Source organism: Pagrus major, chromosome 13 (genome assembly GCF_040436345.1).
Source record: "Pagrus major chromosome 13, Pma_NU_1.0".
NCBI classification, from domain to species: domain Eukaryota; kingdom Metazoa; phylum Chordata; class Actinopteri; order Spariformes; family Sparidae; genus Pagrus; species Pagrus major.
In genome coordinates, this window is record NC_133227.1 from 16,697,735 (window position 1) to 16,723,848 (window position 26,114).

The window sequence follows — 26,114 nt, forward strand, 5'->3', positions numbered from 1 at the left end:
ACCTCTTGAAGTTATCCACATCATCATTGATTCTAGCTAACATGTGTTCATATGATACAGCCTCCAACATTAATTCCATCCATTTTTTAAGATCTTGAAAGAATGTACTTTTCCAAACCCTGAGAATTATTCGGGCAGCTGTAACAACCCCTAACTTTATCACTGCAAGGTCATACTTTGATATACTGGGCAATTCTGTTTGGTCCCCCAGTAGGCATAATCTTGGTCATACAGGTATTGTTAACCCCACCCATTTCCCTATGTATTCTATTACTTTTTCCCAGAATGGGTTAATACATTTACATTCCCAAATAGCATGTAAGAATGTTCCTGTCTCTTCCTGACATTTCCAGCATAAATTATTAGCCAACAAGCCCACTCTGTGAAGCTTAGATGGGGTAAAATAAAACCTATATATTAATCTGTACTGAGTAAATTTCCCCTTAGCCTCCTTTATATATTTCCCAGTATTTGCTAATATTCTTAGCCAGATTTCATCGTTCAGCTCACATCCTAGGTCTTTCTGCCAGACAAATCTCAGATTTTTACATATATTTTTCTGTAACCCATTAAAGATCTTGTAAAACACAGCTGCCCCACGTGCTATACCAGGTAGTTCCAGAAATTCCATCACTGGATTCTTGTCTTGAATGAATTGACCCTTAGTTAGACTGTCCCTGATTTGTAAGAACTTCCAAAAATTACCTTTACTTTCCAAATCATATTTTTGCTTAAGTTCAGAAAAGGAAATAAACGCTCCATCAGAATATAGGTCATTTACGTTACATATTCCTTTCATAAGCCATTGATTCCAGTAAACAGTCTTTTTCCCGATACGTATGGCAGGGTTGTGCGATATAGAGGCATATGATTGTCTTAAGTGTGACGCACCATACATCCTATGTACTTCTCTCCATACCGCCTTAGAATGAGCCAATACTGGGTTTGAAGAATAATCATGTCCATTAGTAGTTGAACAATGTGAGAGAACATCCAAAGGTTTGTAGGGGCTTACCAGTTCCCACTCAGTTTTGATCCAGCTCAGCTCTGGGTCAGTTCCCTCCCAATGCTTAGTCAATCTGGACATTTCAAACGATAGATTATATAGTCTAACATTGGGTAGAACCATTCCTCCTATGTCCCTTGGTGACCACATTTTCTTCATATTAATCCTTGGTCTCTTCTTGTCCCATAAAAAGTCTTTTATAATTCTGTCAAATTGCTTAAAGAGCTGTGGTGTTATACAAACAGGTAACATCATGGAGACATAATTGAATTGTGGGGCAACCACCATTTTAATCACTTTAAATTTTCCCCATAAAGTAAGTTTCAATTTTTTCCATTTGTCCAAATTCAATTTTATCTTTTGGAGGAGTGGTTCCATATTTGACAACATTATTTCATCCAAATTTGGATTTAATTTGATACCCAAGTATTTCATACCTGAAGGCATCCATTTGAAATTAAATGAAGTAACATAACTAGAATGGCATGTGTTTGATGAAGGCATGGCCTCCGATTTGTGCCAATTTATCTTGTAACCTGACAGTTTGGAGTATGCGTTGATACATTCTAATAACACCGGCAGAGAATCGACCGGGTCTGCTATCACTGCTAAAATATCATCAGCATACATATCCCCCACCCCCCCAGCACGCACACCCTTAATTCTTACATTAGCTCTGATTGCTGAGGCCAGTGGTTCTAATACTATCGTGAAAAGCAGTGGGGAGAGAGTGCAGCCCTGTCTAGTCCCCCTGGAAAGGCAGAAAAAGTTTGATTTTCTTAGTTTTATTATCAACTGAGGGCCTATTTTTAATGAATCCTACTTGATCACCATTTATGATGTCTGGTAGTACTACACCACGAAGGCTTACAGCTCTGAAATTAGATGGGTCTGATGAATCTCTGTCCTTTTTAGGAATGAGAGTGATTAATGCATCATTAAATGAATCAGGCAGAGTGCCTGTTTCCAATGCTTCCATATACACCTTAAGTAGAATGGGAGCCAAAATATCAACATATTTCTTGTAGTGTTCAACTGGGAAGCCATCCATTCCTGGTGACTTCCCAGTTTTCATGGAGAGAATAGTAGTTCTAATTTCTTCCTCTGTTATTGGAGCATCCAGCTGTTTTTTTTGTTCACTAGAGATAGTAGGTAGGTTAAGACCTGCGAAAAATGTCTCTACTTCTTCTGTGTCAGGCGTACAGGTGGATGTGTAGAGGTCTTTATAAAACTTTTCAAAAACCTCATTAATGTCCTTTGATGAAGTCACTACCCCCTTGCCCGTTTTAATCATTGGAATGTTATTAGAGTTATCTTGTTGTTTCAATTGCCAAGCTAATAGTCTGCCATTTTTTTAACCCCCCTTCATAAAAATTGGATTTAAGTCTGAATAAAGCATACTCAGCTTTTTTATTATATATGTCATGTAGCTGATATTTCAGATTGCGTATGGTTTGATATAAGTGATCTGAATACTGTCTTGCCAGGTCTTTCTCCAAATTACGTATCTCTTGGTCTAATCTTTCTTCTTTCTTTCTATTTTCTCTTTTCACTTTTGAAGAGTGGGTATTGAGCCTCCAACGACCCCTTTTTACTTTGTCTGAATTTAAGTCAACATGTAACTCCACTGTGCCATGGTCGCTGAGGGCAATGGCACCTATCTCACAGTTCACAACTGAGTCTACTAATGTATTTGATGTCAGGAAAAAATCGATCCTTAAATGTGACTTGTGGCAGTGATGGTCCTAGGTGGTTCATTCTCTCTCACGTGGGTTCACTAATCTCCATATATCTACTCGGTTCATATCCTCAGCCAACATCTTAATTGCAGCTCTATCTTTGGGTGAAGATTTACCACTGGGTCTTCTCCTATCGATCATCCCATCCATTACCTGATTGAAATAACCTGCTATTATAACCTGACTCTCCATATGTCCTACCACTCTATTAATTTCATGGAAAAAATCAGGCAGGCTCCTCCTTGTTTGGAGCATATATATTGCATAATATTGTCCTAATCCCATTGATCAAGGCTTCAATACAAATAAGTCGTCCTTCCATGTCGTTGTATTGTTTTAGCATGACAAAGCTTAAATTTTTATTGATGAGAATCATCACCCCATTCCTTTTGCTCAAGTAGGAGCTATGATAAACTTTCCCTACGCAACTTTTTTAAAATTTCACTGCCTCCTCATCCCCCATTATATGCGACTCTTGAATAAGTGCTATATCTGTATTTTTGGATTTCAAATATGTCAGAACCTTCCTCCTTTTAATGTGGCTTCCACATCCATTTATGTTCCATGATATCATATTAATATACCTGTCAGCCATAATTCTCAAGCTTGTAATAGTACTGTGGTTGTGACTGCAATTTATCTGTCATGGTTGTTATTTTAACAAAACAAATATTCTTTAAACTGTTCAGAGCATTATTAGGCCAACTCAAATACACTGTCTTAACACAAAAAACAAACATGAACGAAAACAATAAACCCTCAAGCAAAGCAACCCAGAACTTACTGTTGCTAAGCAATCCCCTCCCGTCCTGACTGAACATGGACTGAACTAAACAAACTTGACTTGGTCCGTGAGGCGCGTTAGCGGTTTCCTAGGCAACACGACCATCCGGCCCGACAAACCCATCAAAATAAAAGTTACTTTACTTCCATAGGTTCACACGCACTTCGTCATGTTCTCAGTATCAAGTCCCATGGTCCTCTATTTAGAGTCTTGCATACACTTCTCCGCCTCCTTGCTGTCTCGGAATCTTTTCTTTTGTCCCTTCCAAAGATACGTGTTGCAGAATATACCAGCCTGTGTCTCACATTAAGCTCGTGCAGGCATCTCTTCACCGACATAAAGGCCTTTCTTTTCTCCGCCAGCTCCCTCGTCAGATCTTCAAAGAAAGACAACTTACAGCCCTCCCACTCGATTCCACGGTTCTCCTTAGCCATCTGTAGCACCCTGTCTCAAGCTGATGAACGTAGGAAGCGTATCATGATGGTCCTAGGTGGTTCATTCGGGTTAGGCATTGGGGCGAGAGACCGATGGGCGCGTTCTATCTCGAAACGGCTGCCAGTGAGACCGAGCCCCTCATACAGAATCTTCTCCACATACTGAGCCACTTTGTCCGTCTCCTCTTTACCTTCTTTCAATCCCACCATCCTGATATTATTCCTCCTGCTTCTGTTTTCGAGGTCTTTCACACGTGTCCACAGTATTTCTAGTCTCTTGTCACATTTCTTCTCCATCCCTGCATGCATATCCTCTATGTCAGTGTCAGTGCCACCACCTAACTAATTGGGTTCATGTTTCTTGGGAAGCATTTGCACGACATTTCCAGTTATTGGGCCAAGTTTCATGTCTCTTGGTCACTCCAGCTCACAAGAATTTGAGCCAAGGCATAAGACAAATAATTATAACTACAGTGGTACTCAGTAGTATACATACCTCTGCCGAGGCCCACCAGGTTGTTTTAATTCAATCAAGCCTAATCCAATAGGACACTTGATAGCCCTGTATCACTCAAACTTAAAAACTACCCATAACTGCTTAACCATAATTTAAGTTTTGCAGATCTGTGACAGCCAACCTCTAGGACAACAAAACAATGCAGATCAAATCATAATTTTCATTGTTGTGTGAAATAATAATGGTTTGAAAAGTCAGGTTAAAATGGAAAATGCCTTAACCATTTTACCATCATGCCATCCACCCATCAATCAAGCTTCACCTTTTAGCAGTGAGCAAGTGGCATTGACTGATTAGTGTAAAAACACAAATGTATAACTTTATTCACTGATATGGGTGAAACTAGATAATATTTTATTATTTATTACAGAGTTTAATGATGAACAGATGGCTATATTTGTTGCTAAAGTTACTTTTAACAGCGACTCATTAAAATGAATGGGAAAACCTGTGTTTTCGCCGCAACGCCGGATCCAGTTTGAATCCAGCCTTAAGCTGCTGCACGAGGTTGGCAGCCATCGGTCTCTGATGCTGCGTTAGGTCCCACTCTTGCTGTGTTTGGCCAGCACTCTCAGGACTTGATCGGTCAGGTTCACTAGGCGCCTATGGTGACTCAGTCAGACAGTGTTGGCTTCTTTGACATGTAGCTGCATGGCTGGAGGTGTAACTCACATTTTGCACGAACACTGCTGGCTACTATTAATGTCAATCAATATCCTCAACCAGTCCACTGCGTCGCTGTCATGGGTACGTCAACAAAAAAAAGAGAAAAAAGTTCCCGTCACTTTATCCAGATTTGCCCCAAAAGTGAATTGTAGAATATTATAATTGAGAACCATCCTCCGTCCATAATTTAAAGGCAAACTGTGCAGCATTGGTCGGTTGCTGTTTATTAAAACACTATTAGAAGTTGGCACTGACTTCTAATAAGTGAAAAACAACTTAAAATGTAAAATATATAAATAAAGTAAAATTTCAAATGCAAAAAGTGAAAAGGAGATGCTCAAACTGAAAGTATTTGTAATGGAAATAAGACAAAGGAAAAATGAAATGTGTAATCTGAAATGGGGAATAGTTGAGTTTAAATGAAAATTTGGACAAGCATTCCAGCGGGTTGCTGTGGTAGTGGAAAACAAATAACACTAAGAAGTTAGTTACAGAAGTAGCTGTTGTAAGAGTTAAATGTTTCTAACACTTTCTGATGTACTCCTGAGTTCAGCAAACTGGGCGTTCTCCTGCAGTAGGCTGTTGTGCTACAACATCAGGAAGTGTCACGATAGAGTCACACATGCTTAAAGTCCCTATTTTTCAGGCTACAGCTGTCTTGATCTTGAATAAAATGTCTAGTCCAGTAACGAATTGGCCACATTTTCACACCATGGCCATATACTAAGTTTTGACCTAGTCTTGTTACTTTAATGGCGGCCATGTTTTTCACCTGATTTTGATCATTTATATAAGAACTCTGTTTCTCAGTCCCCAATGCTTTTTATCCATTTTGGTGTTGATACGGTCTAAATGTAAATAGTTCTATTCATATTACCTGTTTTAAAAACAGTTCAAAATTATGGAAAATCCATCATGGTAGACTTTTATGTCCCTTCAAGGTTTGGACCCTTATAAACCAGCAAAAACACAGAAGGGGTAGTGCAGCCAAATTATTCCAAAATTTGCTCTTTGCATTTCTTTAATATACTGTCATTGCATGCAACAGTTTGAAAAACATGTTTCTGTATGTCTTGTTATGATGCAGAGGGTGATGCCCACCAGTTTCTTCTTGTTGCTGCGTTTCTTCCTACGAGTGGATGGAGTGCTGATTAGAATAAATGACACACGACTGTATCATGAGGCAAGTTAATTTCCTTCAGCCAGGACTACGTGAAGTGCAGGTTTTTATAATGAGCAAGTTCTAGAATTTGAATGATAATCCACAGTGACCATGATAAAGGCTCTACTGAGTAATTAATTGTTCTGCTGTTCTTGATTCCAGGCTGGAAAGAATTACATGCAACGAGAGTTCAGCACAAGGGAAAGCAAAATAGCAGAACTGAAGGTAAGCACTGAAATCAAGCTACATAGCAGGAATGAGCAGACCTCTGGTCAGGACTTTGTTTATGCATCTGTTACAAATAAAGGTTTAAAGGAGCAATTAGGAGCAGTTGCCTGGAATGTCGAAACAAATAGGGGGCAGTACTTCATCCTTTCTCAATGTTTACTTCAAACTTTTTTGTTGTTTATTTATTTTTTTGCAAATTCAATATTGCAAGTTGTTAAAATTGTAAAGACCAAAATAATTACTACTATGTATGTATTTATGTACATATATATTTACCATTGCTCAGTTGCATTCTTTTGTTACGCAGTATCTGCTAAATAAAACTTGGAGGTATTCGGGCTGCCCATGCCTACGAATTTTCCTAGTCGACCAGTAGTCGTCATTTAGGGCCATTAGTCGACTAGTCGTTCGCATGTAATAGGTCTATATTTTATTCACAAGTGCATGTCACACACTGAGCTAGACGCCTGTTAGTTACGCTGTCAACAATAACAATAATAATTATTGTCAGCAATAATGATTGTGAATGTGTTGAACAACCAGCGACTGAACACTTCGATTTTCAACACAGTATAATAACATTTTATCAACTTGTAAAACCAACACAATAAATTAAAATGCGCTTTTAAACCAGCCTATGAATTCAACAAACGCACACACGAAGCATTGCGCACAGCATGGCAAATGTCTTGGAAAAAACAGCCAGGAGAAACTGAACACTTCGATTTTCACCACAGTATAACATCGAATGAACTCGTGAGACCAACACAATAATTTAAAATGAGCGTTTAAACTATGAATTTTACCACACACACGAAGCATGCCACCTTTTAAAAGCACCAGCAAAGCAATAAAAGCATTAACAATACTATTCTGATTCTGAATTTGTCGAACAAATAGCAAGGAGACTGTCAGAACATTTTTTTAATTTATTAAATTTACAACACAGCATTACATCATCAACTTGCCCCATAAACATTTAAAACAAACACAATAACATACAAATGATAAATAAATTAAAAGCAGCCTGTAAAACTTGGTTGAAAAATATTTTTTCTTTTCTTTTAAAAATATAAATAATAAAACAAGTGAATAAATAGGCACAGCAAACTTCATCATTTAAGAAAAAGATATTTAAAACGTAATTTCACATTTTTCAGGTCCGAATGCAAACAAAATAAAATAACTGAGGCTTAACAAACTAATTTAATTGTATACAGCAAATTGAAAAACGTAAGACAAATATTTTAAAACAAAATAAATAAAAATAACATAAACAAATGAATAAATAGGTACAAAGCAAACTGAAACAAAGGATTAGCCCCAGCATTTAAAGAAAACGAGGTCAGAACAGAAGCAAACGGCAAGCACACGTTGTTCAACAACTACAATAGCCTACCTGACTTCAGTCAGTTTTGTCCCCTCCACTCTGAGTCTTCTCATATTATTAAGTGTGTCCACGTTGTTGGGGAGAAGTGAGCTCATGTCTTGCTCACAATGAAGCCCGCCTTGGAGAAGATGCGCTCCAGCGACGCCGACGTGGAAGAGATGGAGTGCACACGCTTAACTGCTCTGGCAAGTTTTGGATATCGTTCCTCAATTTTTTTGCCACCATGCCAATGGACCCCCATCAATCTTTGTCCGGTCCTCCAAGTATCTCTTCATCTCACCATTCCCTCCTGCCTGCTGCTCTTCATCAGTAGCCATCAACATGGATCTCCAGCTGCTTTTCCTGTTTCTTTGCTGAGGGGCCAGGCTCACTGTTCTCTCCACTGCTGTTCTGAACAGCAGCAGCTTCTGCTGGAGATAAACTCTCAGCCAGATCCAACACGTTGTCTACGCCTCGTCCTGGCATCGAGGAATGACGAGCTCTTAAAACGTGTCTAGGACAGCAGCTTGGGTGTATATGCTGCTCTCCAGATTACCTGTGAGCTCCCATCTCTCATCAATTTCTTCTGTTTTGTCTTCAGTGCTCTCACGGCTGGGTGGCATGTATTCATGTTTATCAACATGGGCAGTGTAGGAGATACACTACTAATACATGTAATTTATTAATCACTTGCGATTAATAAAGCACTCGTAAATAGGGACACCACCTCTGTTCTTTTATCTCTTTGACTAATCCGGAGTAAATTAATCAAATTCGACTAAACAAGGTTAACTTGAATCAATATCAATCAATTTATTCAATCTCATAACTGAAGCAGTGACTTCTACACACAGTTACCATTGGTTATCCACATTAAAACAAACCTGCACAGACAGCGACATACGGTTAAATATATTTATTAGCTAAATAATTCAGTAAATATATGAAATGGCAAATTAAACATATGACAAGATTAACAGGTAACAGAAAGTCTGTAATGACTAATGTAATGAGTTTATGAGTGAAATATGTGTGGATGGTGAAATTACGGTTTGGGTGAAAGCATTCAAATATTAAGAGAATAATTTAACGCTAACGGAGCCCTGACCAAATTTCTCTTAAGCTCAAAGAATCTAAATCAAAGCCAAAGACACCAACTCATATTTCATACGTGTGAATCCAGCAGGAAGATGGATGTTTAGCCTACTTTGGTTTGAAGAGTTGCCTTGTGGAGTCAGCAGGCTGGCAGTCTCGGTCCAATGCCCAGCGGGATAGCACAGCTCGTCCGGTACCCAGCGGGTGATGGTCTCGGTCCAATGCCCAGCGGGATAGCACAGCTCGTCCGGTACCCAGCGGGTGATGGTCTCGGTCCAATGCCCAGCGGGATAGCACAGCTCGTCCGGTACCCAGCGGGTGATGGTCTCGGTCCAATGCCCAGCGGGATAGCACCGCTCGTGAGCATTGGGGGCAGCCAGTTCAGCTTGGCAAAAGAGTCTTTCTTTCGTTGGAAACCGTCTTCGTTAATGATGATGATCTTGATGAAGAGGATGGTCTTCTTCTGTTGCTTTGAGTGGTGGTTCTTAGGGTCTGACTGATAAACTAATTTAACTTCTTCGCTAAAATAACTGAAGGATGCTCCGGTGGCCTATTGAATAATCCTGAGTTACTTAATACGAGAGAATTTCAAATTAAAGTTCACTTCCTCTAAGTAGGGTTACGATACTTAACTGGATAAAACAAATTAAAACAGAACTTTGTTCTGGTGGAAACTTGACGAGAGTTCAAGGACTTAACAGAAATCGATCGCTATGGTGAAAATATGAACGTAAGAAAATTAACGCATGAGCAACTCTCATGAGAGTGCTGTCTTGAAGAGAGAAAAAGTAGAAGAGTGACAAGAGAGTTTCAAAAAAAAGAAGTGAAGAGCTCGTAACAAGAGTAAGAGAGCGAGAGAGGGGGATGCCTCTCAGTTTTATTAACACTGATATCAGGCGTGACCCAAAGGGGCAGGGCTGCCAGTGTCTGCACTTTAGGCAAGATTATAAGTCTAAAACTCACAGAAACTAGTGGACTTCTTATTAACACAAATCACATGGCATCACTAAATCATTAACATTCAAAAGAAAATTAAAACTTGGTCAAAACATCTAAACACACTTGATTATACCGTAGAACTAATCACTTATACACATTTCTTTTAGTTCTAGCCTAATACTTATTATAACAGGGAATATTTTAAACATTGATTGGTAACAAACAAAAATGTGTTTGACAAAGTCTTTTGAAACTTGTCCAAATCATACCAGGACTCACCATTAGAGAGCACTGTGGCTCCAGGGAACACAGGACATTTTCACACATTTCACAAATTTATTTCAGTCAATTTTCATCGCAGAGAAATGAGAGTAGAATCCGTTTCATGAACTTATATGTATGTGTGTTTAAATCCAGAAGATTAGGTTCTGGCTTAATAGTTATTTTAACTTTGTTAAAATCTGGGAGAGAGTAGAAGACTCCACGACAGGAATGTGAAAGATAAGGGAGTCAAAGTCATAAATTACTCTGGCTGTCAGCCGAGGCTGATTAAAGGAAAAAGGGGGGTAAATTCTCTCTCTCTCTCTCTCTGTGTGTGTGTGTGTGTGTGTCAGCTTAGAGTCAGAGTCAGCTTATGATACAATTTACATCAATTTACATCTCAGAGGAGAGGCATGAAACACATTGATCTGTGTTCCTACAGCAGCGTGGCAGACAGTGATGCGTTTTCCTCTTGCAACAGCAGCTCGGTGAAAGTGACCATCAGCTTCAGCACCGAGATAATGTCCTCTGCTGTCCTCCAATGGGCACCTATGAGGTCTAGATCTCGGTCAGACGGGTGGGTGATTGCAGGGTCAGAAAGTACAGCTGGAACCGGCCACCCCTGTTCCAGGAGATGCTCAAGCGTGGAGTTCCATCTAGTCGAGACATCCTGGATCAGTTTGTGTTCAGCCACTTTCTGTTGCTTTTGTTTGTCAGTGAGAGCGGTAGCCTTGGCACTTCACTTTTAATGCCCCACAAAGACGGCTTGCAGCAGCAATGGCTCAAGAGATCGATCTTGTTTCAGAGCTGCGTTTATGCACAACTGCAAAGTGTGCCCTGAACAACGAACATGCACATTTCCCCAGGACGGGTCTTGAGACAGATTTGCAGTGCACAACACCATATTAGCTGCATTGTCATGTACAACTGTGACCCTCTTCTCTGCAGTAATCCCAAAGTTTGCCATTACTTCACCAAGTCGCTCTGCTATATTTGCAGCTGTGTGGCTCACCTCCAGCACTTTAGTTTCTAGCACGAATGAATGCAGCCGCCAATCATCCGAAATAAAGTGCGCGGTTACTGTCATGTTACTCTCCAGCTGGTTAGAGGTCTATGTGTCCGTTGTGAAACTGACCGCCGTACAGCTTTTGATTTTCTCCAGAACTGTTGCTTTTGCATTGTTGTATTTGCTTGTAATGGCACGTTGCGGTGTCACGTTTGGGTATGCTGTAACCGCTTTGTCTTTGTGTTTAGTGTCTCGTCACTATACTTTAGTCTGTTTTTGTTATTGTCATGTCTTTGTAGATTAGTGAAGAAATGTACTATAAAGTCCTTTGTGGTTTCTGTACATGTCACAGTTCAGTCACTGAATGCATTTCGATTTTGCTATTGCTTTTCTTAAATTGCAAGTCATCATTTCCCCTGAATTAATGTGAATTGATAGGCCTATGCCTGACTGTACATGAGTGGTTTCACTGTGTTATTTTGCCGACTATGAGGCCATCACATTGGTCAAGAGATTAACAGTAGTTTGTATAATAACTTTTATAACATCATATTAATTAATTAATTTTAAGCTATAATTCTTATCACACTCAAAATCAGGACACAAATGATAATACAAAGACCATGTTTTCCTCTCCATTTGTTAGCAGAATGTGCATTAAAACTCCTGATTATTAAAATGTCACGTCTGCTATAATGTAATGCATTTATTGTTACTGTCTTTTAGAACGTGCCTGCTGCTCTGTACACTGATCCTAATGAGATTGCCCAGCACTTAACCCTGAAGCTGACGGAGTGTGAGAAGCTGGAGCTTCCTCTGATGCAGCCTCAGACAGCTGATAATGAAGTCCTTCAGTGAGGGGCACATTGATTAGTTGCATGATGAAAACTTTGAATAATAGTCTTAAACTACATCCTCAATCTTACAGTAACGTAACCAGAGATCTCCCCTTCAAAGATCTGTACAGGAATAGTTTTTATATGCGACCATTATGATGATGTGTTCTTAAAACTGAAACCTGACTTTAGACAGTTCCTGTATGATCACAGTGCACCTTGAGACATTGTAAAGTCATAGAAATGTTAACCCCAGTTTAATACTTTGATCTAGCTCCTGGCTTTGTCCATATTTGAACTGATTTTGTTTTATGATATATTTTTCACTGTCAAGTTTCATCAGCATTTTGACATAAGGCTTGGTAGGGTAGCTGTATCAATGCTTGTAATTTTAGTATATCGATAATGTGTTTGCAAAAAGCAATGCAAAACAGCACTGCATTTTCAGAAGACTAAGTCTATGACAATTTCTGTAAATATGTCTACTGTATTTTCTATGGTGACTAATGGAAGGTGAAAAAAAACAACTTCCTTTTGTGAGGCAAACACTTCCAGAATCTATGTGAATATGTCCACCATATGGCCAAATAAATTTGTTTGTGCAAATATGTATAATTTCCTTTGGTTTTGCTGAATTCTTGTTTTCCTTTGATATGATGGTTTACTTCAGCTGTGCAAAACACTGTCAGAAAAGGTTTCTGATGCAATTTGATCCAACATTTAACCCAGATAAAATTCAATCTCAGCTAAATGTTGATATGCAAATCAACCTGTGACCTGTGCTTACTTTGACAATGTCAGCATGGAGCAAATTTGGTGATTTGGTGTTTCAGTAGGAATTGGGACTTGTAAAATGTAAAACAGAATGAGATCATTTAACAATTCCTTTTTACATATACAGAGGAGCATTAGAGAGCATCCTGACAGGAAACATCACAAACTGGCATGGTTCATCAGGGCCCAGGACAGGAAGGCTCTACAACGTCACATCATTTTTTTATTTTTTTCCTCTTTCCTAAAATGCATTGTCTTCACTTTCTGTAGATGTTCTGAGGCTGTAGCCCTTTGACCTCATGTAATGAAAAAAAGGGAAAGCTAATAATAGAGTTGTACATTTCTTATTTCAACAAGAGAGTTTTTCTATTCCCTATATAAGCACCCACTGGAATAATTTTGTTTTTGAAGGTTTGGCTGCTGCCTCACAAATATCTCATCAGAAAAAGGATGTGTCATTTAGGTTTACACACAACTATCATCCTGTAAAACATTGTTGTTTTAGAATGATCATGTTCATGCTCTGCCCAGCCTCAAACTGCTTCATTTTAGATGTCTCAGTTTGTTATGGCTGACATATTCTCTTTGGCTTTTAAAATGACTAAAGAAAAAGGGAGAAGCAAGTGTACATCATCAATCTTATTATTATTAATTATTTATTTATTTATTTTAGCTCAGTGTCATATTCACAAACTCCATTGTCAGTTTCTCAGAAGGACTGTGAGCTGGGCTTACAGTCTAGTTCCATAAAAACTCATTCGTTCCCAGTTTGAACAGCCTTGTTATCAGTGCACGTTTCATCATTTGGGTCATTTCTTGCCTTCACTCCCATTGAGCATTAGACGTCTATTAGACGTCTAGTCTAAGTTTAGACCGACATTCGCCCGTCTATAATCGGTCTATATTTTAGCCCAAACCTAGACGATACAATTTAATCCATTAATCATTAAATATTAAATAAAAAAACAACTGTAAATTGTATAAATGGTGGCCAAATGTTGGATTAATACATTTTTAACAGTCATTTATCAATGTACATTGTAGTTTAGATTTAGACTCTATTTAGACGTCTAAATCAGGACCTCTTATCAACGTCTATTTTAAGACCAAATCTAGATGATTGCACTAAATGATGAATACTGTCCAAAAAGTAACTGTAAATTGTATAAATGATGGTCAAATGCTGGATTAAAACATTTTTAACAGTCATTGATCAAAGTGCAGTGTAGTTTAGATTTAGACTTGATTTAGACGTCTAAATCAAGACCTCATATCAACGTCTATTTTTAGACCAAATCTAGACGATTGAATTATAATGAATACTGACCAAAGAAAACAACTGTAAATTGTATAAATGATGGCCAAATGCTGGATTAATACATTTTTAACAGTCATTGATCAAAGTGCAGTGTAGTTTAGATTTAGACTTGATTTAGACGTCTAAATCAAGACCTCATATCAACGTCTATTTTTAGACCAAATCTAGACGATTGAATTAAATACATTAAATAATGAATACCGACCAAAGAAATAACTGCAAGTTGCACAATGGTGTCCAAATATTGTACTAAAATCATCTGAATGACCATTGATCAATATACAGTGAAGTTTAGATTTAGCCTTGATTTAGACGTTTAATCAGCATCTAGATTTAGACCAGGTTTAAACTATTAAGTTATCTTTATTTTTTAATGTTGTTTATGTTATGTTTACATCTTATGCTTTCTTTTTTAAGCATATGCCAACCATGTTTAGAAATATTTAGATATCACTATTAACCTATAGGCCTAATTAAGGCAGTTTGCAATAAAGTTTATTGAGCATTAATGCAAATAATTCCTTTGAAAAAAGAATTATTGGTGAACAGTAAAATAAAATGGCAATTTGCACTAAAGGTGATCGGGGACAGTTATGCAGATACTGTCAGCAGATCCCTCTATGATCCCTCCCCTCCCCACTAGGAGGCAGCAACACGCTGGAAGTTGTCTTGTGGACCGGAAATCAGTTTCGGGAAGATCAAAAACGACTTCAGGCCGTCTATGCTTTTGGGCACCGGCTTCTTTTTACAGTCTGTGGGCACCGGTCGAGAGCAGAGAGTGTGTGAAAAGAAGAAGAGCTTCCCATAGGTGAGTGGTCAAGGTAACGTTATTGAAATGCTGCTTTTTCCTGCAATGTTTGTTCATTTAATTGTCATCAATCCGTTTTAAAAATGCCGACGATATACTTGATATGCTAGCTATGGCTTGCCTGCCCTGCTAGCTCGCTAGCTATGGCTTACCTGCTAGTACAAGCATATCATTGGCATTTTCTTTCCAAAACATGATACATTTCTGAACCGTTTGTGATAGAGACGAGCAGTAAACTGCATTTGAATCGCGGGATTTCCCGCTTTCCCAGGGTCCTTTATTATTGTTGATATAAGATAAATGTTGACAAAACCTTTGTACAACTATAAACAAAAAGAAAATTCTGGTTGACTAGGGAGATTTTCAACATAACACTTTTTTTATGGGCGATTTTTGTTCGTTTGTGAAATATGGCATGCTCAGCCAAAAGTAAGGTTTAAATGAGACTTTACACAGTAGCACATACAATGGCAGATTTTCTTGAGTCATATGATGCATAATACTTACTACCTGAAAATATAAACCAAAAATTGATTAAAATATAGCTAGCAGCAATCTTTCCAGGTGTATTTTAGGTCCATGTAAGTTTTAAGGGTTAAGTTGCCATGTAATGCCACATGACCTTAGTTGTTTGCTTTTTTCAATCATTTGGATTTTTTTTTTAAAGTTTATGATTCCAGGAGTAGCCTACATTTCAAAAGCAATTGTTTTTTTTTCTAATCATTTATGCTGTGTGCATGTACTTAAACACGTTACCCTTTTAAAAAAAAATGTATGTAGCCTAATACATTATGGCTTGTAAAGCAGCTGTTTAAGCTACTACAATTTTTTTGAGATGTATTGTACATAATTTTATATATCCTAGTGTCTATAGTGTTTATTGTCTCATTGTCTAACATGTTTTGATGTTATTACGGTACATTGAAATACAACTTACTCATAGATTTTCATTGTGGATGTAGTATTAAAAAAGCATGACCATTGTGTTGATTTGTTAGTTAATTCAGTGTTTATCTGCTACTGGTTTACAAATCACTGAATGGTTTAGGTCCAGAATACATGAATGACATGTTAGTAGAGTATAAACCCAGTAGAGCTCTGAGATCTAGGTCAGATAGTGGAGCTCAGAGTTCAGACCAGACATGGTGAAGCAGCATTTAGCTGTTATGCTGCTCACAACTACCAGCAGAACTGAGATCAGCCCCAACTGTAAGCACCTTTAAATCCAGGTTAAAAACATTTCTCTTTTCACATGCTTTTAGCTGAGCTCCTTTTAAGAATTTTTAACTTCATCTATTTTATTTTACTTTTATTTGCTCTTGCTTTTAACTCTGTTTTTAATGTGTGTTTGTTTTTATTCTGTTTTATGCTTCTCTTTTCTTTTTTTTCTTAAAAATGTTCTGTCTTTATGTAAAGCACATTAAGTTGTATGTAAGTAAGTGAAGAACGGGCTTGCACCCTCTCCTTTGCCATTTGCGCCGGTAGGAGTAGAGGGACGGGAGGAGTGCCTGTACCGAGCTGCACCGTGCACCGAACTTGTAAAGTGCCCCCCGTTGGCGCGACTGCGCCTGGTTTATGAAACTAGAGCCCCAAGTCTCAAATGGGTGGTGACCAATGCCCATTGAGTCAAGTCCTTTGAAACCATGTACCTTTTGTTATTGGATAGTATCTCTGTGACATCAGGTAAAATAATAGGCAACCACACCTGCAATTTCTCTTCATTTATTTTATTGCTTTGTTTGCAGAAGCTGTACGAAAATCCTTCAAGGATGCCACCGATGACCGCATTGCCTCAGCAATGGGGCTACATTTCAAGCTGGCCCCAGCTCGCAGCGGTGGAGGGGGCTACAAGCCATCGGTGTAGTTGTTGTTTGTCTTTTTGTTCACAGTTGAAGGGTGTTCTTTTAAAATTTATAATGTTTTTAACCCTCCTGTTCTGTTCTGACTCTGAAATTGACCCAATCTGTTCACTTCCTCCATCCTTGGTTCTTTCCTTCCTTCCTTCCTTCCTTCATTCCTTCCCTTCATCCTTACTACTTCTTCCTTCTTCTTGATCCACTTGTTCCCTCCCTCCATGTTTTGTATTTTCTATTTTGTAAAAGAATTAAAAATATTTATATTGCACTTTCATATGTTTGTGATGGTTGGAATTTGTTTTATAAATGTAGGTTGATTGAGATTACAGTAGGATAGTTTGGTTAATGTTCCCATCAAGAGATATATTTATATCCAGTGGTAAAATAAGCATGACATTAGTGTTACTGAAACCTATTTAAAAGACCAAAAAAACACATGTGAATAGATTGTCATAACATACTGCAACTACATCAAGGTAAGGATCACAGGTTAAATTTGGTCATGATGCATTTTTGACAACTTTAATGTCCTTTTTAATATAGGGTTCTTGTTAATAATTTGATAGATTGTAATTACATTACTTAAATATCTAGATTTATTATAATATCCATATAATATGTTTAATTGACGGCTAGATTTTGTAATGGGGTTTAAATATGGTATAAAAGTAAACGTCTTAAATTAGTCGTCTATAAATAGACGTTCATTAGCAGTTATTTAAACGTCTAAGGTGAGACGAGTCGTATACATTTGGTATAAAAATAGACGTCTGGCAAACGTCTAAATTTAGACGTCTATAAATAGACGTATATTAGCGGTTATTTAAACGTCTATGATTAGACAAGATGTCTAGACGTAGTCGTCTTTTAGACGTCTATTAGACGGCTAGTATAAACTTAGACGTCTAAAAAACTTTCACTTTTATACCAGTGGTAGACCGATTTTAGCCTAGACGTCTAGGGACCATTTAGACGTCTATTAGACGTCTTTTAGACCGGAAAATGCTCGGTGGGCTGTATCTATATTTAGATTCATTCTTTTGATTTGTTATTGTGTTCGGACTCTGTTTCCGTGTTTGTCACTTGCTCTGGTACTGAATAAAGTTGGAACAAAAAAACAAAACAAAAACAGACGGGCAGCAACATGGCGCACACAGACACGCGCTTCACACACAAATTGCCCAATCGGCTATCGCCATTCCTGACAACTGGCCAATCACAGAGCCCCCTCGGCCTGATAACTATTCAACATGGAGACAACAGTTGAAAAGCTTGAAGCAATGGTAAGCTCCGTGTAAAACTACTTTATTATCTGCAGTGTTTCTAACCAGAAAATATCCTTTTTGAACGATTCCAGAGACAGCCTCAGAGCTCATCGATTATCGATTGGTTATTTATACGGGATGCCTAGAACAGTAAGAGCAGTCAGGTCACGGCTTTCTCTCTATACCGAAACACAATTCAAATTCCTTTGCGCCATTCAGAGGGCCTTTCTGCGGAAGTTACCGTCCGATCACCAGATGTGACAGCCCCGTCTGCAGGCTCCAGTTAGTCGAAGCCTTCAGACGTCGACTGCTGCTGCTGCCTCCCACACATCAGCTGCTGGTCGCTGTGCTAAAGTCAGGCCAGCAGTCAGTCATCACAGCTGCTCACAGTTCAGCAGTCTGATCGCAGGCACTTCATAGTTAGCGCTCAGTGACCCCCTCCCCTTTCCTCTTTTTCACAAAATACTAACACAATGATATTTTTGATAAGTAAGAATCCGTCATGTGACTAAAATGTCATCATCATTAATGTGCTGTAATGCAGCCTTTATCACCAGGAAAAGAAAAACAAATCTAAGATGATACACACATAGCCTCATATAGTGATAACAGTGATATATTGCCCCGCCTAGTGGCAAGGCATCCAGTAGTTTATGAGACATTAAATTCAAAACAACAGGGGTGAACACCTGGGTGGCACTAATGGGACTGGATAAGTGACTTGCCTTGACTTGCTGGTGGCACAAAAGGAAAAGATAAGGAATTATCAAATGTCATTAGGACTCATCCTCTGTGGACCACAAGTGTCTGTACAAAAATCCCTAGCAATAATTGTTGAGATACCTCAGCCTGGACCACCATTGCCATCCATAAGGCCAATTTGCTAGCATGTTGTCTTTTAAAAAATAAATGAATACTCAAAGCAGATATTAAACTGCATATATAGTATTGTATTTCATGACATATGACACATTCACAACTCACTAAGCTTCAAGAAAGCTCAACCTTTAGCTAAGCTAGTCCACTGTTTCTCTAGTGAAGCCATTATACTGAACTACTGGTAGAAAATCAGTGCCATGTTAAAAGAGCAGTGGACATAATTAGTTACCACAAAAGGAAATGCTGAAGCTGTTGGCAGGTGCTCTGACTTTATTGCACTACTGTATCAGACAGCTAGCAGTGCAATAGTATTGTCAAAGCATCTGAAAACTGCAGAGACCAGCTGCACTGACTATTTTTACATTTGTAGACTGTATCAAGTCAAGTGGACTGGATAGATGGACCATGCCATGGTCTGATGGGTATGTGAGAGCGCAATAGGCCCAGGCTCAGCTGGTGAATCCAATAATTGAAAATTAACTGTATACAGTTTGCGTAAATGAAAAGAGATCCATACATCACTTTGTTGCCTGCTAACCTACTCTGTCTGAGCTTGTCCTGCACTCCACATGGTCACATGATCAGGCTTCTTCCAAACTGCCAGAATGCTTTATGCCGCAGAATTTCTTGAAAATAAGCCTGTTGTAGTAAAGTAGCTCTGTCAGAATGCCTAATCTCCCTTAATGCATTCAACATCTGGTTAGATTTTTGACAGTTTTAGACTGTTTTATTTACAAAAAGTTATTGTATAGCCATTTGTGTCAAGACCGTATTTAAAGCAATACATGTAGAAATTGTTGGGGGGGGCGGGGGGGGGGGGGGGGGGGGGGGGGGGGGGGGGGGGGGGGGGCGTTCTGTGGCATTGCAGGGATCTCCTGGGGCACTCCAGGTCATGCTGTGGTGAAAAGGGACCATGGGATGGTCAATACAAATCCCAGGTCTGTAACAGTTTGTCAGACCTAATGTAGGTGCTAACTCCAAACAAAATATGTTGAAAACTTGTCTGTTGAAGTAAACATGTATGTAACAGTGTGATCCTACCCTCTACCTGAAATTACATAGAGCAGAAACAAGTGACAGAGACACCATTCACTCTGTTACAAGACACTGTACCATCAATATGACTCTGAAGCTGATGGATTAAGGTCAAAAGGTACATACTGTTGCCTTAATTTTTGAGAACTTTGGCATTAACATTATATCTTCTATCTATATCTTTTGTTAAATGAAAAAAACAGGAATTGGTATCAGTACTAAGTACTAACTAAGTACCCTGGTAACGTATCAACACTGGTGTTGAAAAAAGTTTGGAAAAAAGATGTATTGAGCAGGATAAAGCATGGGAATTTTCCAAAACACTATCAAAGAGTAAAGATGAGTGTCTTTGCAGTTCCTGAAGTCAGAAGCAGACCTGGAATACATTGAAAAGCGGCTGAAGCTGGAGTTCATCCACCACACTGCAGAGAATGGATGTCCTGCTGAGGTGGGAACTGAGCTACAACATCTCATTTCATTTTAACTTCAGACGCTGCCAATTTTAGCTAATAGGATTTTAGCTGTGATCTTGCCATTGCAGACAGTTTTTGGAGATTGCTGACAAAAAACAGTCAGATCAGAGGCAGAGTGTTAACTATGATCATTATGTGTGGACTGTTCAAAGCCACGATCCAGAAGCATGGGGATAGCTTGCAAGCATGTTGCCAACGTCTGCTGGACTATGTAGCAGGTTAACTATCTGGCTGAGTCCAGAAAGGATCAGGGAGCCAGGAACAGGATACAGCCAATCAATCAATCAATCAAACTTTATTTGTATAGCACTTTTCATACGTCAAAGTAACACAAAGTCTTAACACAATGAGAGCAAGTATAACAAGAACACAATCCTCCCACCCCCCTCACACACACATACATACATAACAGGCAATATAAAACAGATACTGAGGAAGTGTGTAGGTAAAATATGTAAAACACAATCATTGAGTCATTCTACAGAATCAGGCTTTGTCTGACTCTTCTAAATGCAGAGAACAATCATTGAATACCCATAAAACCTGCTGATGAAAGTGTGGCCCGGTGGCAGCTGGGACATGTCTCCTAATAAACACAGCTGGAGATATTCTGGAAATGATTATTTGTATCCAAAAATGCGAAACAATGGAACATATTTTGAAGTTTAACTGGCGTAAAATAATACCTGTGTAAAATCTGGTAGTCCTGATGCTATACATCACAGTTAACAATACACAATGTGAACTGTGCCACAAAGCAACTGAGGCTGGATGCCTTAACATAAACAAGGCTAATGATTAACACTGTGCCCTCAGGAGAACCCGGCGTTGATGCTGGAGAACCTGAAGGCCATCAAAGCCAAACACACAGCATTATGCTCTCAGGTGAGGGAAATTTCAGCTGCCCAGAAAGAGTCCATGGACTCCATCAGAAATAACCTCAGCAGTGTCATGAAGCTGATCCAACACTTCCAGCAGACTACCGATGTAGAGGTACCCTCACAAACACAACACTCACAACACATTAAACACCACCTTATCTAGTCATAGTGTATACAGAGGAGAGTATTATGGCTGTGTTTCATATTTTCAGGCTTTTGTGAAAGTCACACAGTTGTTCAAAAGACTTCCAATATAATTATATTGCTAGTGTTGACTTCTGATAAACATGATTGAGTTGAAAGGTGGAAAAAAAGGAACCAACTTTTCAATCTATGTCGCAGATATTAGGTAGTTTGGCAGGATAAGACGAGGTACATAAGCCTTTTCCAGACATGCACTTTGAAATGTATAATGTGTATGTGTTGTCAGTTTCAAAGTCTCTGTTGCTATGAAAAACAACAACGGCAACTTCAGAGCAACTTGAAAATCGCAAGTTTTGACGAAGATTTGGATAATGCAATTAAGCTTTCATGCTTGATTCTTGTGCAGGAATTTAGCCATTTTAATGTCAAGGCTCGTGTGCTCACTGGCATGCTTAGCATTGCCCCTGATTGTGATTGGTTTAAAGAAATGCAGTTGAGCCACAGCAGTTTTTCCCCCATAGCAGAATGATAATGGGTTCAATCGACTTTTCTCCAGCACTGGCACAGCACTAAAACAAACAATGGATAAATGTGGAGGTCTGGCTATCCAACATTCGGGCAATGTTAGATCGCAGGCTTTTTCATATATACAATATGTAACATCATCAGACCTGAATGTTTCAATGTAGAGTTATGTTACCTGCTTACAATCTGAATATTCAGCAAAATTTTACATAGCATGTTATCAAATAGGAATGAAAAAAGAGTCACAACCTTCTTTTGTAATTCTTCACACTGCTTGGTTCTGTCAGATGGTACTTTGACAGACTGCAGAATTCTATATTCTACAGGGCTCCAGACTAACTTGTAGGGGTGTCACGACCTCGATTGTGAGTCGGATAACGATCGAAATGACGTCACCATCTCGACCTTTGAAATCAAAGGTGAAATTGAGGATTTCACGTCTGGCAGGCATGCCAAGACAGAACAAAACCACACACAGCATGTTGTAGTGCAGCGAGTTACGTTACCACCTCTAACCTGAAGCTGAAGCCAATTAAGACACCATGGCAACTACTGATATGAGAGACACATCAACTGAACTAGAACCCCCTCCTGCTTCTCTAAAATCACCAGTGTGGAAATATTTTGAGGTCCTGGTGTGATATGCCAAGCTATGCTATGCGTGTTGACTAGGGCTGCACGATATTGGAAAAAACTGACATTGCGTTTTTTTTTTAACCCTGCAGTATATATTGCGATATGAAAAAATACAGGAATTTTCATCAGATGACCTGAATAGCACTTTATGTTATGCTGCACTGTTGCTATCTTGTGGACAATTAACCTGCACTGATCTTACCTCTTTTTGTGAATGTTACGAGTATGGCTTCTGGCTGTGTTTTAGAGATATTCTTATTGTTATCTTTTATTGCTTGCTTTTATTGTGCTGGGACCTGAGTACAAGTTTTGTTCTATCATGTGCAAATGTGAATTGAATGACAATAAACAAACCTTTGAACCTTTTGAGCTCTCCATCTTAAAATGGAACATTCTAGCTTCATAATTACATTAAGTAACTAACAATGAGTGATAAATGGGTTATTCAACCTTTTATTCAACAACTGAAATCTTTTACAGCAAAACTAAACATCTTTCTTTTTATCAAAAATGATTAAAAAAAATAAGAGCAGCTCTACATCAGATTCCTGAGTGGTCCACAACCCCTTGTTTTGTAAATAGTAGAAAATAAGTAAACAAGCTTTAACAAAACAATATTAAAATAAATAAAATAAGAGAAGCCCTAAATCAGGTTTTTTGAATCTAGTAGGAAAGAAGTAAACACGATTTAAACAAAACTATATAAAAAATATTAGCACGTTGCCAGTTGCCTTAGTGATTTACAACGTACAACTTCAACAACTTGTAATAAGATAAATAAGTTGAACTTGTTCTATAACTTGAAGATTATCTTTAAGCCCTTCAGTTTCACAATTTTTTAATCCTTTAAATCAAAGCAACAGCACATAGTAAAATGTGTCTTTGAATCTTAACAAATAAAGATGAAGAGAAACTTGAACATTTTAGCAAATCTGTTTTTCTCTTTTCTTTTTTAACAGAGTACCAAGCAGTTAAATGAATCTGAACATTTCAATCACATAAGTCAAACTGAAATGTTTTTTTGTTTTGGACGACAGTCAGATCTGGCTTTGCATTCGTCGTACTGAGCTGTGTGGTACTGACGTAAATGGTCAAACAAATTAATTGTGTTACCTCTCGTTGTGGCAACAGATGCAAGGAACTGTCGACACAGAACACGTGTTTGGTCAATATCATCCTTCTTGTAGCCGAAATAATTCCAGATAACTGACGTTGCTTTTCTTTTTGGCACCAAGTCTTCGTTTTGGGCCTTAACGACAGATTGCTGGACCTCCAGAGCAACACAGAGCTACATGACCATCATAGCACACTACATTAATGATTGGGAAATTTGAAAATCCAGTCCTTCAAACTTGCTCCATCTATGAAGTGCACAGAATAAAAATTTGGCAGAAGTGCTGAGGGAAGTAGTACACACTGCAGTTACAACAAAGAGTCACTAGATGGCAGGTACCTGACTTCCCTTCTTTTGTTTACCGTTAGTTTTAAATTGACTGGTGAAGCAAGTTAGTGTTGCATTTATGTTAAATTAATAAATAATTTAAATTAATAAATATAAATTATTTAATTTTAACAATAAGTAATTAGTGTGGTACATTGCAAATTAATAATGGAGATTATAACACTCATGACACCATGAAGGCCATCTTTTGAAATAAGAATTAAAAAACAAAGAGTTATCATGGCATAAGACCATTAATCCTAGACTAGACCAGTCTAAAAATAGCATAGCCATCTGTGCTAAAAGAAAGAAAGAAAAATCGAGAATGGAATCGAATCCAGGATCTGGAGAATCGTGACACCCCTACTAACTTGTTCCACCAGTAGCACTGTGCTACTTACTGAAAATTTTAAGTAGCACTAACACAGCGCCACTAAAATTGGCATGCCCTAACCTAAGCCTGATTGATCCATTCCTTTACCACTTTTGATGTGTGTTTGGGATCATTGTCCTGTTGTCCAGCTGAACCTCTCAGCCCATGTTGATGTAAAACACACCTGACTGTGGACACTGACACCTGTCTTCCAGCAGCTTCTAATTCACTGCAGACTTGCTTTTTGGTGGTTTTTGGTTGACTGTTGACCATCCTGACCAGTTTTCTCTCAGCAGCAGGTGATAGTTTGTGTTTTCTTCCTGATGGTGGCAGTGACACAACTGTGCCATGCACTTTATACTTACAAACAGTTGTTTGTACAGTTGATCTTGGGACCTGTAACTGCTTTGACTTTCCTGACTTGTACTCCTTCAGATCAATGCTGAGCTCCTTAGACTTTTCCATTGTAGCGTTTGTGGCTGAGTCTAATGTCTGTATCAAACAGGTCCACCAGCTGTTATCAATCAGAATCACTCGGAAGAAGTTAAGATGCTACAAAGAAAATTTGATTCACACAAATTTCTATAATCACCTAAATTGATCATTCAAGTTACTGTAGGTATATTTTTGATCCAGCAGAGTTGGTCACATTTTCAGACCTATAATAAATTCATCACTGAACCAAACTTCATGAATGTTTTTGTGACAAAGTTTGTGTTCCACTCATTCCATCACAGAAACATGAGAGCTGTAGAAATCAATGGGACGGAAGACTGCCATGAAATAAATGTGCTTTATGACTGGATGTACTTTTGACCATGACTGTACATATTTGTTAGGCTTCAGCTGTCTTAATAATGAGAAACATGTATTTTTAAAAAAAATAATCTATGAATCTAACTTGTAACTCATTGTTTGATCCTGTTTTTGTGAATCACTCTGACTGAGAAAATCAGTCGCCGACTGACTAACTAATCAACTCTCAGGGGGCAGCCCTAGATGTGACATTGTTCTGCATGCATAGATAATATGATATGGAAAAAACATACCATGGCAATTAATTATACACAGATTTATAATATACATTATACATATATATATATATATGTGTGTGTGTGTGTGTGTGTGTGTGTGTGTGTGTGTATATATATACACACACACAAAATGTACAAGTCAAACTGTTGACTGTGCCCTTGTTAACATGCTACAGGTTCAGCCACTGACAGAGTCAGTACAAGAGTCTGCGGAGCTCCTTGGTTCATCTTTTACTGGGACAGCAACAGAGGTAAGACCCAGTCAGCTGCCAAGAACCTTTTTTGCTTACCTTTGTGACAATGTCAGCATTTCCTTTGCTGCCTCGTAACAGGAAAACAACATCACACCTCTGATACCATGGCAAAACATAACAGATCAGAGACCAGTGAGGCTATTGTTTGTTAGACTGAGACCACATGAGGAATGAAGGGGTTAAATTAAACCATAGGACCTGTGAATCTACTCAGAGCAGGAAAACTCAGCATGTTTCTGACCACATGTTGAGCCAGTTCATGGTGATGAAGCAGCGTAGTTAAGGGGGGAGATTTGTGCTGAGATATTACATTACAGAACCAGTTTGAGTTAAATGTAATGCTTCTGACTGTGCATCAGAAAATACTCAATAAAAC

General features: G+C 38.5%; 1 protein-coding gene across 4 annotated transcripts in view; it reads left to right on the forward strand.

The window, feature by feature from the left end:
• The window catches only part of tiprl (TIP41, TOR signaling pathway regulator-like (S. cerevisiae)), a 50,682-nt gene that overhangs the window by 20,895 nt on the left and 3,673 nt on the right, over positions 1–26,114 (forward strand). For 3 of the 4 annotated variants that reach the window (XM_073479090.1, XM_073479091.1, XM_073479089.1), the window contains 3 exons: positions 6,234–6,329; positions 6,471–6,533; positions 11,933–12,657. In XM_073479090.1, the coding sequence (XP_073335191.1) occupies positions 6,234–6,329; positions 6,471–6,533; positions 11,933–12,064 (291 nt within the window). In that variant the 3' untranslated portion in view covers positions 12,065–12,657. Of the gene's footprint in view, positions 1–6,233; positions 6,330–6,470; positions 6,534–11,932; positions 12,658–20,332; positions 20,426–21,266; positions 21,444–25,660; positions 25,736–26,114 lie in introns of those variants that run through there. The other variant, XM_073479092.1, reaches the window with a different exon arrangement.